Here is a 17576-nt window from a genome sequence, read left to right as displayed (position 1 = left end):
CACGGTGGATGAATACCTAGCTCTTTCTTAAATAACAAAGAGACTGCTTTAGATGATCTAATGCTCAAGTAAATATAATGCAATGTCTATGGGAAACTAGACTGTTTCCCACTGTTAATGACTCCCCATTAACTCATGGCAATGATCTTAGCTTCAACTACAAAATGGGGCATCCAGCATACATACAGCATAGGTGGTTTCTAGGTGCTACTATTAAGAGAAACATTAAACCCATGTAGATTTCTGCAATTAAGTATTTAATTAAAACCAGTAAAGGTACTCATTTCCAAAATAAAAGTCTTAATATTGTTGATATTGCAGTGTAAAATATTTAAGAATCATTTACACAAATCTGTGCATAAAGGAAAATAATGTAACATGATAAAAGATTCTACGTATTAAAATCCAAAACCTCTGGTGAGATTGAAATTACATAGGGGAGGGGGGGATCTTAAAAGCCTTTAACACTGTACAATCATTTTGCTAACATAAACTTTACAAGCCTTGAAAAAAAATGTTTGGGAAAAGGGAGAATAATACAGAACATTTTTTATAAGACGGCATGCTAAAACCTTTTCTTTTTTAAAATGAAGAATCATTCAGTAGTCTTTTGATGAAAGCACTCCTGACTACAAATACAAAAAAATAAAATAAACTAAATCAGATATTTAGTATCATTATTAGCTGAGAGTACCATACACTTGAGTTATCACAGTGCAGAACAAATTGGCAACACTGGGAGAGAGTTTTCATTAAAAAAACTCCCTAATTCACTGAACACATTTCATTCAGTTGGTCTTGCAGTATCTTGATTAGATTCACAACAGCAATTACATAGTAACAGGCTGCTCTCTCAACATGTCAGCAGTGATTGTCCATATACTGTCTAAAACACTGTCCTGTTTTTCAAATTGGCCACATTAATTATGCAGGGGGCTTAAGAATTCTAATCCTAGTACTTCTAATTCTAATTCGAAAGGCTCCATTATCCTCAGACTCGAAAACAAAAGGGAAAGACTTGGAAAGATGACCCTTCCTCCTCACCTCGAGAACAGCTTTGGCTGTCCGTTTGATACAAGCGGCTTGTGGGAACGTTCCCCACGTCTTTTGTTTCATGACAGAGCAGAAAACCAGCTACTGCCATTCTAAGTAAGAAGTAAATAAAGACATGACTTCAGATTAACCCCCACCTAAACAACTGCACGCTGTGAACATGGGAGGGCTACACAGTGATGAAAAGCTGCTTCTATTTGAAAGAGTCAAGGTTTCCAGTGAGGGCAGAATCCATGAGGTCGTCTTCTTCGTTATGCAGGAAGGCGGGGCTGGGTCGGGATGGTCGATCCGACCCCATCATGGACAGGGAGGGGTCAGGAGCCGAAATTGGCGAGCGAGACCAGCTGTCAGCTTTCATGGGGTGGGAGGAGGTGGTGCAGGATGATGACGATTTCTTTTTTTCCTTATCTCGCTCTCGGTCTCTGTCCCGGTCTCTCTCCCGTTCCCTTTCCTTCTGCTTTTTCTTCTCCTTCTTGTGCTTCTTGTGCTTCTCCCCTGAGCTGACTGGTGCCGAGCTCATGTACTCCAGCGGGGGCTGCAGGGGCCTCAAGGTCTGGTCATCGTCAGAATTGGGGCTGTTCTGGTGGGACTTCTCTGCCACTGAACTGCTTCCCGATTCGCTCTCGCTGTCTGGGTTAAGAGGCGTGTACCCTGGGGAACGGCTGTGACTGGGGGAGGAGCGATCATGTTTGGGTGTGGACCCACTGAAAGGCGAAGCTTTGAGGCCCGAGTGCTGGGTGCGCATCGCATCACCAGACCCCTCGCCTGGCTTCTGGAGGGTCACCTTGGCCTTGATACTGGGTGAACCTCCATCGGGCTTGCTGATGATGATCTTGGCCACACCGGTGCTGCCCACACCTCCTGTCTTGGAGTCCAGTGGCTTTTTGTCTCCCGAGCCACCCCCTGACACTGACACCTTGGACTTCCCCTCTTTCTCCACCTTCTCTCGCTTGCTCAGGTAGTCCCCACCCTGCGATGACATCCCATGCTTAGAGGGCTGAGGTACAATATTAGGGGGACCTCCAACACCTCCACCTCCAGCTCCTCCCCCAGCACCACCACCTCCTTCATTGCCCTCTTCACCCCCCACTCCACCTCCTCCAGCACCTTTCAGTTTGTCGATAACTGCAGTCAGGGACGGCTTTTTGTTGCGGCTAGGTGACTTTCCCTTGACATTTGGGTTGTTCCCACCGCCGCCACCGCCACTCCCACCATACTGGGACTGGGAGCCTGCAGAAAAGGACATGGAGCCAGAGGATGAAGAGGAACTAGAAGAGGATGAAGAGGAGGAGGAGGACCCAGAGGAAGAACCTCCCCCCAGCTGCTTCTGAGATCCCATCCCACCCCCAGAGGCAGACTTCGATCCTCCCGAGCCTCCGCCCCCAGATCCCATTGGAGATTTGGCCTTGGAAGACGGGGGTGTACCAGGAACCTGAGTCTGCTGGAGCTTCATGGGAGAGGAGAGCTTGTCAGAGCCACTGGATCGGGAGTGTGATGGAGAAATGTTGGGCTTGATGTTTGGGTTGATAAGAGACCCGGGTGGCTTGCCCCCCTGAGGTTTCATCTTGCTCCCACTCCCTCCTCCACTGCCCCCACTTCCTGTCCCCGACAATCCATGCTTTGTTATAGGGGAGGAGCCAGGTTTGCCTACACCCAGCCCCTGTGAGGAACCCTTTGACTGAGAGCTCCCTCCTCCACTTCCGCCTCCACTACCTGGCTTTGAGCTGCTGCTCTGTCCCATAGAGCCCTCAGACTTGGCCTTTATCTTGCCTGAGGATGAGGATGAGGAGGAATGTGAATGATGGCTTTTACTTCCACCACTGCCCCCCATCGCCCCCGTGCCTCCTCCTGCTGAGCTACTGGACGTGTACCCCCCGTGAGAGGAGGTCTTACTCCCTGATAGTGTCCCTTTTGTAATCTGAATGGTGATTTTGGGTATTGGCGGTGTGGCACCGCCGGGGGGTGTCTGTGACCTTCCAGAGCTTCCAGGGGATTTGGATCCTCCTCCACCCACAGACCCACCTGAACCTGCACTCCCACTCGGTGGGGTGTAGGGCCGGCCCCCTGAGCTGTGCGATGGTGACTTTCCATCCGGGTCCATCTTCTTGCGCTTGGGTGGCTTTTCTTTCGGCTTACCCTCACTAGAAGGGGTGCGGCTGCGTTTAGCCTGTTTGGCATCAGATGAGCTCCCCCCTGCCATACCTAACCCCGAGCTGCCCCCGCCGCCATTTTCCTCCTTCCCCCGCATCATCTGCTGCTGCTGCTTGGCCTTTGAGTCCGCGCTCTTAAAATCGTTGCCCCCCCCTCCCATGCCCATCATGAGAGGACTCTGCCCTCCCCCCGAATGAGAGGAGTGGGGGTCTCCCAGGTCGGGGGCCGGACCCAGCAACGGCTTGCCCCCTCCGCCGCCGCTCCCAAAAACCATACCCATGTCAAAAGGGTCCTTGAGGGAAGGGTCAGGAGTGCTGCGACCATGTGGGGTGGGGTTCTGGGGAGTGCCCGATGGAGTGTTCTGCTGGCTGCTCCCACCAAAGCTTTTCACAAGGTCCAGGTCGTCGTTTGGACTAGGGGGGCTGTTGTCAAAGTACGTTGGAGGGAAGCCCTGTCCAGCCAACAGCTCGGGATTGAAGTCTACAGCGTCAGGGAAGAAGTTAGTGGAGGAGGAGTCACTGTTAGGCGTGGCAGCAGTGGCTGCCTCGGCGATGAGCTCAGCTGGGTCGCCAAAGGGATTCTCGTTGCTGCCAGCATTGAACAGGTCTGACTCAAATACTGCACTCCCCTGACCCGAACTAGAGGAATCTCGCAAAGGGGTGCCTAGTGGGCCCCCTTCCTCTCCGCCCAGGTGGTGCTGGCCATGGCTGCCGCTGCCCCCTTTCGATGCCTGCTCTGGGAGGTCGGACAGGATCTCATTAATATCAGCGCCGATGCTGTCAGAGCTGGAGAGCCGCACCATGCGAGGGAGGCTGCCTGAGGGCTGTTGTGGCTGGGACTGGGAGTGTGGCTGGGTGTGATACGGCACCCCGGGGCCAGCTGGTGGCGTCCCACACTGACTGGGGGCTGGAGTGATGCTGTGGGGAGTGTCTAGCCCATCCCCTGTTAGATTGACATCGAAGATGTTCTGGGAGTCCACATCCATCGAGAAAAGTTCACGGTGGAAGTCGTCTTCGGTGGGGTGGTGAGAGTGGTGGTGCTGCTGCATCCCTCCACCCTGCTGCTGTTGCTTCAGTCCCATCCCTCCCCCCACTGCCCCACCTTTTTCTGCCCCTCTTGGGCGCTTCTTCTTACCCTTGCTGCCACTTCCAGTACCCGCAGTCTCAGTCCGAGGCGATCCCGAGGAGGAATTCTGCCTCTCCATGGGGCTTGAGCTGTAGAGGGCAGTGAAGTCCTGGGAGGGGTTGTCCTTCAGCAGGTTCATTAGCATGGGGTGATTCTTTGTGTTGCTGGCAGGGGAGGATGTAAGGGGAGGGGTCTGGTGGGGTTGGGACCCAGAAGATTGGGCCTGAGGGGTGGGACTTGTGCCCACACTACCAGTGATCTGCAGCAGGCTTGTCAGGATGGGGTTCTGGGTCACTTTGCTGAAGTCATCCCCGTGGCTTTGCTGCTGCTGCTGCTGCTGCTGCTGTTGTTGTTGCTGCTGTAGCTGCTGCTGTTGTTGTTGCCCCCCACCTCCCACTTGACCCATGCCCTCTCCTCCAGACCCGGAGCCCCGTGACATACTGAACAAAGATCCGATTGGTCCAGAGAATGAGCCACCTCCCCCAGCCCCACCTCCACTGCTTCCTGTGGGTGTGTTGCCCCCCGCGGGCCCAGGAAGGCCCATCGCGTTTCCGCCGCCTCCGCCCGTGCCCATGCCGCAACCAGGGCTACCAGCAGGAGGCAGGTTCCTCTTCACCATGTCCTCCACAGTTTCAGCGATCAGCGACAGGGCCGGGGTGTCGGCCTGGATGGTCTCAGCCTTGCGTCGGATGGCCCGCATAGTCACAGGGATGGACATGCACCTGGCAGGGGGGGGAAAGTAGCAGAATGTGAGAAGACATGCAGCCGAGTCTTCCTGCTTTTTCCCATTCCACACAAACCAATTTGAGGATTTGCTGAGGACAGACGTGCTCAGTAGTGCTTTGAACCGGTCCAATAAAAACAAGGGAGGAAGCCACACCTCTGGACCACCTTGGTGATGAAGTCGTCAGTGCAGATGAGAGCATCGGACAAGCCCTTGTAGAGTTTACAAGACACCTGCCTTGAGTCAAGCACCTCCATTACCACTGCAAATAGAAAGTGCAGAAGGTTATCTTTAAAAAGACACGGTAAAAGGTCTGAAGTGAGAGCAACTGGTGATATGAAGCCTGTTGGTATAAATTCATGAAATGATGGTAGAGTGAGAATCTGTGTGAATTAGTATTTTGTGAGAGGGTGCGAGTGAGTGTGTACAGGTGTTTGGGTGAGAAAGTGTGTGAGTGTGAGCGAATGTGGCGTAGTGTGCGGTGAGATCCTCACCGCAGACCAGGGACTCATTGACTGGGTGCTGGAACGACACGCTGAAGCTGGAGTCTGTCAGAGGACACACCTCAAACTGTAGAAGCCCAGGTGTGTCTACAAGAAGAGGACACCCATTAAATTATTCACAACCTGCCTATTCATTCACTCGAAAGTATCACCTCAAACTGAAACACTCATTCACCCACTAAATCCGTGTGAGTAGTAAGTGCAATAAACTACCGTATGTGGATAACCAGTAGCAAGCAGTGCATTTCTAAAACCATTCAGCATTCAGCCACAGCTACTAGTCATCTAATCCAACTCTTCCTACTACTACAACATTAGATTAATTTAACAGAGTTAAAATGTAAGTGAATGTTCTATTAGTCAGGCCTGGGGCAAATACATAATTGCTTTGGATTCAAATAATTTTCTACGCTTTACTGAGCTTGTCTGGAACATTGAAACCTACGGAATACTCTCAAACAGTGCAAACCCCACCTTCTGGTCCTCTTGGTTGGCTCAATTGCACAAGGCAAGATCATGAGAGCACAGAAAAGTATTTGAATCCAAAACAATTTGACCTAGGTCTCCAACTACTACTACACATCTATGCGTGTCCCAATTCAAATGAGTTGTCACACAAAAAAAGTGAATTTGTGGAATACACGGATGCTGGTGTTTGTACTGATGACACGGTACGTTTCTGTACCAGCTTCTCAGTGTAATGGCTGTAATTAGCATTGCTGCAGGACTGTGTCCGTGACTGGTCCAGAGGCCGGGTGGCGCGGGGAGAGACACGTGCCTTCTTTGACGAGGGTGCGCTTGACGCAGCTCCCGATGAGCGTGTTGTACGCAGCCTGGTGTCGGATGACGTCCAGCAGCGCCGGCACCTGAGCCGGGTGCCGGAAGGGAATCTTGGAAACCAGCGCCCCCTGCAGGCTGCGGCCGTCCTGCACCGGCGCGTCACGGTTCAGGAAGTAACAGTGCTGCTGGCCAGGCAGGGACTGGGGAGAGAGAAACAGGGACAGGGACATTGGGTCATTGAAATTCACACACAAATCCAGGATCAACACCAGTGTTATAATACTATTCTTGAGGCAAGTCTGCTGTCTTTTATTGATTTCTATGATTTACAGTGGACTAAACAATATCATTATTGAGATAAACTCAAAATGCCAACATTTGAAAGACTTAACCAAAATCAAGGTTTCATAATTATTGGTGGTTTAGTACTTTGGTGCATCCACCTCAGGCAAAGATAACAGCATGTAGTCTTTTCCTGTAATGCTTGACAAGGTTAAGGAACACATTTGGAGGGATTTTGGACCATTCCTCTGTGCAGATCCTTTGCATTCTTGGGTTTGTGCTCATCAACTGCCCTCTTCATTTCAGCCCACAGGTTTTCAATTGGACTGAGCCATTTTTGAGGCATGCTTTGGTTCATTGTCTTGCTGAAAAGTCCACCTACAACCAAGCCTCAGCCTTTTGGCAGAAGCAACCACATTGTCAGCCAAAATTGCCTGATAGTCTCATTTGGTCATTACAATTATGACTGAATGAAGATACTGTAATCAGATGACCCCAAAAGTGAACCTTTTGTTCAGATACAGCATCGGCATTTTTGGCACTGATATGATGCGTGAGATGCATAAAAGGAAAGGCACCTCATACCACATGTCTGGCCCAGATCTACTCTGCAATTCACCAGCTGAGCTTCTCAGCTGCTGCAGTGGAGGACACAATGGCATCGGTGGACACTGACAAGGCGAGGATTGGATACAGTGTCAGTGGGTTAAATCATTCCACAGGGGAAAAGTGTCTGAGCTGTATATAGAGCCCGGAAGGACAGATTTTCTTGGGCATTTTCACATCCATTCCGTCAAATTGTGAGTGTGTCACAGACATACCAAGTCAATTCAGACCAAACCGTGATCTCTGCACACTACCCGATTACTTCAGAGGACTGAACAGAATCTCAGGAAACAGTCCAGTATCGTGGGCTGGAGAGGGACTCACCGCATAGAAGCGCATGGCGTGTGTGTGGGGTGGCAGGGCACCTCGTCCCTCCTCCTGCAGCTGGCTCTGTACGATGAGCTCGTAGAGAGGGGCCAGCATAGGAGCGCTCTCGAACACCGGGATACCTGGAAGGAGCCGAGAGCAACCGCACTTACACTCTCCATCTCATCACACTACTACACCAACATCTCTACATCTCATCACTCTACTACACCTACATCTCATCACACTGCTACACCTACATCTCTACATCTCATCACACTACTACACCTACATCTCATCACACTACTACACCTACATCTCATCACACTGCTACACCTACATCTCTACATCTCATCACACTACTACACCTACATCTCATCACACTACTACACCTACATCTCATCACACTGCTACACCTACATCTCTACATCTCATCACACTGCTACACCTACATCTCTTCACCCTACCACACCTACATCTCTACATCTCATCACACTACTACACCTACATCTCATCACACTACTACACCTACATCTCATCACACTACTACACCTACATCTCTCCATCTCATCACACTACTACACCTACATCTCTCCATCTCATCACACTACTACACCTACATCTCTACATCTTATCACCCTACTACACCTACATCTCATCACACTGCTACACCTACATCTCTACATCTCATCACACTGCTACACCTACATCTCATCACCCTACCACACCTACATCTCTACATCTCATCACACTACTACACCTACATCTCATCACACTGCTACACCTACATCTCTCCATCTCATCACCCTACTACACCTACATCTCTGCATCTCATCACACTACTACACCTACATCTCATCACACTACTACACCTACATCTCTCCATCTCATCACACTACTACACCTACATCTCATCACACTACTACACCTACATCTCTCCATCTCATCACACTACTACACCTACATCTCATCACACTACTACACCTACATCTCTCCATCTCATCACACTACTACACCTATATCTCATCACACTACTACACCTACATCTCTACATCACACTACTACACCTACATCTCTCCATCTCATCACACTACTACACCTACATCTCTACATCAGTAATCTGTCCTCTCAATTTGACCCATCCTAGCAATGTGGGGTCAAGGGCCTTGCTCAAGGGCCTAACAGCTGTGCAAATATTATCGTGGCTACACCAGGGCTTGAAACACCAACCTTCTGGGTCCCAGTCATGTATCCTTATCCAATAATCACTTTTCACCCTACTCCTTGAGACAAGAGTCATACACAGACACAACCAACGGCTACACAGCCAAGACTTTCCTTTCACAAACACACAGTGGATCTTCATGCAGCCATATCAAAAAATGCACCCGCACTATTTGCGATAGCCACTCGCGATCATCATTTTCGATGAGTTGTGGCCGCCTTTGTGACCACGTTCCCACAAAAGGCGATACTTGGTGTAGCTGTTCCTGACTCTTAAACAAGGAAGTCCCCATTCCCAAACTCCCCTCACCTGTGGTGTTTCCCATCCTATGTATGAAGGAGAGGGAGAATGGGGTAGGGCGATTCATTTTCAGGAAGAAACAGGCTGGCAGGTCCACACAGTTAGAGTTTGTCACAGAGGAGAAGGAGGGGGTCCTGAGTGTGTGGAAGAGAGAGAGAGAGAAAACAGAATTACTGATACTGCCCGTATTACACTCAATATGGGTCTTGATAGCTACCAATCCTGCAAACTTTAAATTATGGGCTGGAATGACTTTGCAAATAAATAAGGTGTTTACATAACAAAGAAAATATTTGTTTTGTAATGTTTACCCCTGTTGCCAATATACAGACTGACTTCTACTTAGTACTAAGAACTTAGTACTAAGAACATCTAAACACAGGGTATTGAGAGACAACGCCTCAGAACTTTATTCTGTTGTAATATAATAACAAGATTTGACCACTAGAGGGAGCCTAGACTGGTCTCCTTTTGTCCCTTACCCTTTATTGTCCACTGGATGAGAGCCTGTGATTAGTGGCGCGATGGGGAGCTTGTACACAGAGGAAGTTCCTTCTACAGTCACCGACACACTGACGCCCAGAGAGCGAGGGACTGTAGAAAACAAGCACAGAGGGGGAGAGAGGGGGTAGAAATGGCAGTGCTTGTTACCTTTGATGAATAAGTACATACTTCAAATAAGCCAGTCTTCCCCTCCTCTTACTAACCAGTAGAGTCGGTGAAGTTGAGCAATGCCCCTGTCCCCTCCTCAAACACGTCATATGGCGACACGTAACACTGCAAAGACACGAGGTGACCTGCAAGAGAAGATGGGATTCAGCCATGGATACACAGGAGAACCAAACACCCCTGTAAAACTGCAACTACTTTCGTCACACATAAATAACTAGAAACTGCCACACTTTATATCAGCTGCAGCGAAAAGCATTTCTTAAGGTCATATGTAATATGTAAACACACCTATACAAAGAGAAGTGGTGTAGAGTGGTATACAAGAGTGGTGTAGAGAGGTCTGTTAATATTTGTGTGTGTGTGTGTGTGTGTGCACGTGCGTAGTCAGTGGGTAGATGTGGGCAGTACAGGTGTGTATCTCTGGGGTGTTTTCTCAGGCAAGTCTGTGCGAGTGTGTTTGAAAGATAGACAGTGGAGACAGGCGTTAGACATGTGGTATGTAACATACTCCTTCAACACTGTTCAAGCATTAGGTGGAGAAGGGTGTACTTTGGTTTGGCTACATGTAGAACTACAGTGAGGTCTGTAAGAAATTTTTGATTTTTGGCTCTCCAGCACATTGGATTCAAAATGTATTTGAGGGTATTTACATCTATCAGGGGATCAGTGAAGGAATTATATCCTTTTTATACATTCTCCCCACTTTAGGGGACCAAAAGAAATTGGACAGTTGGCTTCAGCCGTTTCTGATTAGTCAGGTGTGTTCAATCACTTCCTTAGTGCAGGTATCAGACATATTTCAGTATGATTCTAGGAGTGTGATTGCCCTTTGGAGACTGTTATTGTCAACATCAGGATGACAGTTGTGCCAATGACAAAGAAGCCATTATGAGGTTACGGGGGGGACAGTCCGCAAAATAGGCAATCAATAGGCTTACCTAAATAAACTATTTGGAACATCAATAAGAAGAAAGAGCACTGGTGAGCTCAGTAATTGCTCAGGGGTAGGCAAAAGAAGACCTCTGTAGTTGATGACTGTCGAATTCTGGCCATAATGAAGAAAAATAAAAACACAAACACCGGTCCAGTTCAGAAATGGATGTGTCAACGACTACTGCTTGCCGAAGACAAAAACAGATCTACAGAGCCAACACTGCAAGATGCAAACCACTAGTTAGCTGCAAAAACAGGATAGCCAGGTTACAATTTGGCTAAGTAGTATAAAAGAGCCTGCAGAGTTCTGCAGCAGAATGAATTCCCGCAGCATAGTAACAACAAGGTAATGATCCCAGACATAGTGCTAGCGCTCTCTTTCTTCTTAATGATGTTTAAACTGTCTATTCTGGATAGTGCATTGTTTGGCATGTCTATAAATACCTTCAAATTAAAGGTAAGAGATCTACCTTTTAAGCTCATTCATTGCTTCTTTTCAAATCCAATGTGCTGCACTGTATATTATAGTGGTGAATTTGGTGTGGGGGGGAACTTTTGGTTTTTGGTATGATTGCCAGTTTGACACTGGGTGCATTTCATGTTAAATGTGCTTAGTGTGGTTGATTTTGGGCTCTGTGGTGAAGATAAGTCGGTATTTACTCAGGATTTACACAGGTTAGGATGTTTTAGTGTGTTCAGTCCGGGGTGCGAGTACCTCCACTCCGAGCAGTCAACAGACCCACACTGCCATGCAGAATGGTCTCCACTGTGTTTGCATTTGTGGCCAACCTGCAATACATACAGACACACACCCAAACTTAGGAAACACAGCATATTAACAAAGACTAAGGTTCATATTGCTGATGTGTATATTGATAAATTTCACACAATACTAATTGATATGTATGGTGCCCAATACTAAATACTAAACTATTAGTCTTATAGTGTAAATTATAAATCTAGTCATATTTTCTGGCAGGCATATTAACAAATGATCTGCTATTTTCCTTGAATAGTGATGAGAAACGATACAACTTTTTCCGCAATTCCGCGGTAAACAGGCAACATGCATTTCCACACCTCATACGCAATCAGCTGGTGACGTAATGCTTAAACATTCGGTCTAATCCCCAAAAGAGACTGACGAAGACAACAAGTGAAGTGAGAGACACTCCAGGACAGACGGATAAAAAGCCACAGAGACAAACAAACACAAAATGGCAGAGGATGCAGGGGCACCTGAACATGTGCATCATCTTGGTGAGATCCAGCTCCAGAGACTGCAGCGCCAGGTACATCTTGGTTTTCAGCTTACTGCTCGGAAGATGCGAGAGGGGGACAAATGCACAACCATTTTTATATGTAACACAGTACACAGCACAACAAAAGCAAATACCAAATAAGAAACTACATGAACCCTTTAAGGTGTAAGATCACAAATATGTGATTAGAATGTTCTTAACTGGGGCACTTCGACACACCCAGTGCCTATGTAACACTCAATACTGGCATTCAAAAGCAGTGGAGCTCCAGAAGACTGACTTAGAATTAGAAAGTACACTTCAGCCATTTGAAGAAAGGTCACAATATGAAAGCAGATGATAAATGTCCTCCACAGTGATCACAGATCAGCACTCGCACAGTGCTAACAAATTGTCAACTCAACCTTTCGGAAAACAGCAACCATACAATACCCTTAAATGACCTATCATACAATGTGAATGTCACAAGAGTGTGTCGTTTCTAAATAAACTGAATTACAAACAGATTCCCCAATCACTCTATATAGATCCAAGACTCTTGCACTTGAATCAATAGTCTGCTGTGCATTCTGGGTACAAACACTCAAATAATTTAGTACAAATTCACAAGGTATCGAAGTACAACTTTTCTATTAAAGAGCATAACATTGTAACTATGTTTCCTATATTTCAGTACATGAATATGTAACATATCATGTCACAGCGACTGAAGGGATACTGGACAGAGAAGCCTTACGGCAGGACTCACTTGTCTCCAGGAAGCTTATACAAGTTGACCAACCCCTTGAGATGTTTGGAGAACTCCTCAAAGTTTTTTTCTCTGTGAAAGGAAAGTATAAAAAACCCCAGCTTACTATAAAATTGAACTTAAAATTATAATAATTTGCAAGGGATAAGATCACACCAGACCAAAGATGAATGAACCAGGGAGATACGCTTTCACGATTCCTTACCTGAGATGTTGAACCAACTCTGGACAGCTCTGTCACAGCAGAAAAAGAGAAGGAGACCACAGTGAACAGAGAAACAGGGAAAAACTAAATGAAAGAGGTCAACTACAAAATATTTAACACAAATAATTCACCCTTTTAGTGTTCACAGCTCCACCCTGGATATATTATTATTATTACATGACATTACATTACAGGCATTTAGCAGACACTCTTATCCAGAGCGATGTACAATAAAGTTCAAAACAAAACCAGGTACAAGTGCGTTGAGAACCCGAGACTCAAGCACAGTTGCGATCACATAGATACAACTTGAACCCTTGAAGAGTACATCAGCTTACCAACTAGCATACCATGGTTGGCAGTTAGAATACCCTGAATACTACAATAACTATACATAAGTGCTATTATAAGCTATAGCATACACAAGGCTAACGTTACAGCAACGCCCTGTCTCCCTGTGATTAATGTCAACTAGGCCCGGGATTCCCCCATTGTCACAGACTCTTGTCCCGCCCCCATAGACTTTATATTTTATATTTTGCACTTTAATAATACTTCACATACCCTGCTTCAGCATCATCTTGTATTGTAAATATTTATTTTAATTTTAAAAAATGTATTCATAGTTACATTCTACATTACATTCCACCTTATTTTATATCTATGTTTCTATTTTTAGTATTATTCTTTATGTTGTCAGCATGCACCCACTAACCACAGCAAAATGCAAAAACTACATGGCGAATAAAGTGATTCTGATTCTGGTTCTGATTATTAGAGATGGTAAATGGCAGGCATTTATATAGCGCCTTTATCCAAAGCGCTGTACAATTGATGCTTCGCCATTCATCCATTCATACACACATTCACACACCGACGGCGATTGGCTGCCATGCAAGGCCCTGACCAGCTCGTCAGGAGCATTTGGGGGTTAGGTGTCTTGCTCAGGGACACTTTGACACAGCCCGGGCGGGGGATCGAACAACCCTCCGACTGCCAGACAACTGCTCTGACTGCTCTTACTGCCTGAGCCATGTCGCCCCCATGTCGCCCCTATTATTAAAGGTTCCCAGACAGGGCTTCACTGTGAGACTCAAACTCCCATAAAAACTTACCGCTGGGTTCTCCCCATGATGAGCCACCTTTACATCTACCAACTGTCCCCCAGCGTCCAGCTGCACCTCCACATAGAACATGTCAGATGTGATGTAACACTCCGTCCCAGAGGGGCTCAGGTGAGACCCTAGCCTATGAGACAGACGGGAGAAGGAGGCACACATCAAGAGCACGGATACGTTTACATTTCAACCGCACAGGGAGAAATGAGCTAGTACAACAGGGCAAGCGAGGGGACCGTGCGCGGTGCGTGGGGACAGACAGGGACGGAGCGTGGGGACAGACAGGGACGGAGCGTGGGGACAGACAGGGACAGGGACGGAGCGTGGGGACAGACAGGGACAGGGACGGTGCATGGGGACAGACAGGGACGGAGCGTGGGGACAGAGAGGGACGGTGCGTGGGGACAGACAGGGACAGGGACGGAGCGTGGGGACAGACAGGGACGGAGCGTGGGGACAGACAGGGACGGAGTGTGGGGACAGACAGGGACAGGGACGGTGCATGGGGACAGACAGGGACGGAGCGTGGGGACAGAGAGGGACGGTGCGTGGGGACAGATAGGGACAGGGACGGAGCGTGGGGACAGACAGGGACGGAGCGTGGGGACAGACAGGGACGGACCCGTTCTGTCGAGCGATGGACTCCAGGCGATCCGTCATGGACGGCAGCGAGGACACTGTGAGAAAGAGAGTGAGAGTGAGAACCAGTGAGCCCAGCTCGGTCTCCCCAAGCTTATACTGGCATAATAAACACAGTCTGGGTGCCTGAAAGAGTAAATGTACTACCTGTTTCAGTGCCTCTGCTGTCTACACAATTTAGCAAAGATTTGCATAAAGTATTCTCTATCCCACCAGGTGCCGGCAGTGTTCAGTTTCGTATACAGCTTTGAAAATGAGCCTTTAAATGAAATGGCCAAATTTGTGGGTGTCATCAATTTTCAGAATTAAATTGACATCTATATATGACGTAGAGGTACCCTGAAAAGGGTACGCTGACTTCACGATTCAGACGGGGCCAGAATGCATGGCAGATATATCTTTTTTTTTTTTTTTTTTAAGCCGAAATGATATTATTTTATGCATGTCGAAATAATTGCAAGGATTAAAATGTTTCACTTATAAGGTAGGTATACAGCTAAAAAGTTAATAAGTGTGTAATTACCCTTTAAGACTGATAAACCAAATACAATGGCACTGCCACAACAGGTCACAAGTGCAAGTACGTATATTCATGGAGCTCCAAAATCCCAGACAAAAGTTAAAGAGAAACAAGGGAATCGCAATATCTGTAGGACTGTTTCAGTAGACAGTTTCAGATTGACAATATAATCATATTTGCAAGAGTGGTGGAATTTAGTCTGAGCTGAGAATGACTTGTGTTAATCCCGACACTTCCACTCTGTCCGTTTGCTCTCACCCTTCAGTGCTCTCTGCAGCTTCTCCAGGCAGGTCAGGAGGAGCTGGTGTCCGGCAGTGTTCATCACTCCGCGTTTCTCCTGCAAAGAGTTGAACCGTCAGCAAGTGCGGGCATTCCTCTGAGACGTTCCCTCGTCAATGTGCTGAGCACCCCCCGAAACCAGCCCTCCCTCGCGCTCTCTGCTCTCCCTGCCCTCCACCCTGCCCCTCACCCTGCCCCTGCCCCTCACCATGGCCTGCCGCACCACCTTGCTGGTCTCGTGCCATGGCCGTGAAGCGTTGTGCTTGGCGTGCAGCCTCTCGAGCAAGGCGTTGACACGGCTCTGCTTCTCCGCTTCTGTGGAAGGGGAGGACATGTCAAACTCACACCGACATAACAGAACTTGGAAGCCGAATGAATTGCTACGCTGTGCAATATTGTATGAACTATTTAAAACACATGGACTCTTGAAATGAAAAATGCCATACTCAGTGTCAATTCCAACTCAAGACTGAACAGTCTTGTCTGTAAATATAGAATTTGACTAAATATTTACAAACTAGCATGCATTGGAACTAATACATTGAATCCATACAATGATAACACAGCAATAGCAACACAAGCTAAATCGAGAAAAAATAAGAAATGTCGTGCCATATGTGTGGTATTAGTTTTGGACGAAAACGCATCTGCTGTGGTGTCCATTGTAAATAAATCCAGCCAGCTCGTCAGCTCCCTCTATGTTTCGGTGATGTAAAACAAATAAAAATAACTTTCTCCATATCTGAGTCATGAATAGCCTTTACTAAACAATGATACACCTACTTTTTTGGCACTTTTTCATCAGCCAGCCAACTTCTGTACAGTGGTTAGCTAGTCGCCTAGTTCTTTCGTTCTGAGTTCTACCATCTATTCAAGTCTAGCTAGCAACTAGCCAGCTAGCTAACGTTAAGTATGCAATTTAAGAACACCTGATCTACTCAGATTGCACAAATTACACATACCCGTCCCTTCCTCTACTTTTATCCGATCTCCGGTCGCCGGGGTGCCCCCAGACTGTGTTCCAAGAGCGAGCTCTCTTGCTGGACTGTTGCTTTGCACAGAAACCCCAGATACCGCCGCCATCTTCGGGATCTTCCGTCGCTCAGGCAAGAGCTTCCGAGACAACAGAGCGCGACAGGGGCGACTGGCAACGTGTGACGACACCAACTTCAATTGGTTCATATGATAATGACGTAATCAAACAGCGACAATGTCCAACATTCTAACGTGATCCTCTCGCTCATTTCATTCATTTTCACTTTTCATTGCAAAATAATTCTTCTTTTGTTCTGAATGTATACCAAGTATCCAATTCTCTATAAGCAAACAAACAAACAAACAAAAAACACAGTTAAGAAAATAACTTTGTATATGGGGTATATTATGCATACCTTACATAAAAACTACATTTGACTTAGATTCAAGGCTTCACAACAATCCAGTCCTTTTTGCTTCAGAATTCCTTCTAAAGCATCAATATAGTATCCAATTTCCAATTTCAATTGCACAAAGTTTAGTTATTCTTTAACCATTTACACTTCTGAAAATGGACTTTTCAATAAATGACAAATTCATTCACAATATACAAAATGTTATGTTCCATATTTCTGTCATCCAAAAATATTATTATTATGAATGAATTTCTACATCAGTTGCCCTTTTGTGAAATCTTACAAAGTGACAAAATACCAGAAACATTCAAAAATATGAATATATACTACATTCAAATCAATATCCTTTCTAAACCTTGCCATTACCTGGTTTACAGGATATAATAATGCTTAATGATATCTCTCTAACCTTATTGGTAACACAATACTTCTTATGAGATTCCACACTTAATACTTAATATTTTTAAAACGTGAACCCGACAAACTCTTTACTATAGGCATTGCATGGTTTTGGCAGATTTTCCTGAGAAAATTATTATTTGAATCTTTAGCATTACATCATATACAATTGCATATTCTTTAACAGGTACTGAAATTTTGTATTTCTCTAGAATTTAATTGACTGTTATTGTCACAACTCTGATCCTCATGTTGACAAATGCAATAACAGACTCCAAAGGCAATCAAAAACATGGAATCGAGACTTGATACTAAAAGCTTTCTCATTCCTGCACTAAGGAAGCGATTGAATACA

The 17576-nt window shown here is 46.5% G+C and overlaps 1 protein-coding gene across 1 annotated transcript; it reads right to left on the bottom strand.

Annotated features, from left to right (window-relative positions):
* Positions 1-236: 236 nt before the first annotated feature.
* med1 (mediator complex subunit 1) lies at positions 237-16524 on the bottom strand. The gene is made up of 17 exons (XM_061232621.1): positions 16394-16524; positions 15640-15746; positions 15411-15489; positions 14616-14670; positions 13991-14123; positions 12876-12904; positions 12671-12742; positions 11900-11974; positions 11376-11449; positions 9763-9852; positions 9538-9649; positions 9065-9189; positions 7549-7673; positions 6335-6536; positions 5548-5643; positions 5210-5315; positions 237-5051 (listed from the first exon to the last, which is right to left on the bottom strand). Exons 1-17 carry the CDS (start codon positions 16512-16514, stop codon positions 1247-1249), a joined length of 5406 nt encoding a protein of 1801 aa, XP_061088605.1. The 5' UTR covers positions 16515-16524; the 3' UTR covers positions 237-1246.
* Between the last annotated feature and the right edge of the window lie 1052 nt (positions 16525-17576).

Source organism: Conger conger, chromosome 2 (genome assembly GCF_963514075.1).
Source record: "Conger conger chromosome 2, fConCon1.1, whole genome shotgun sequence".
Lineage (NCBI taxonomy): Eukaryota > Metazoa > Chordata > Actinopteri > Anguilliformes > Congridae > Conger > Conger conger.
This window is presented reverse-complemented; position numbering and strand designations above follow the sequence as displayed.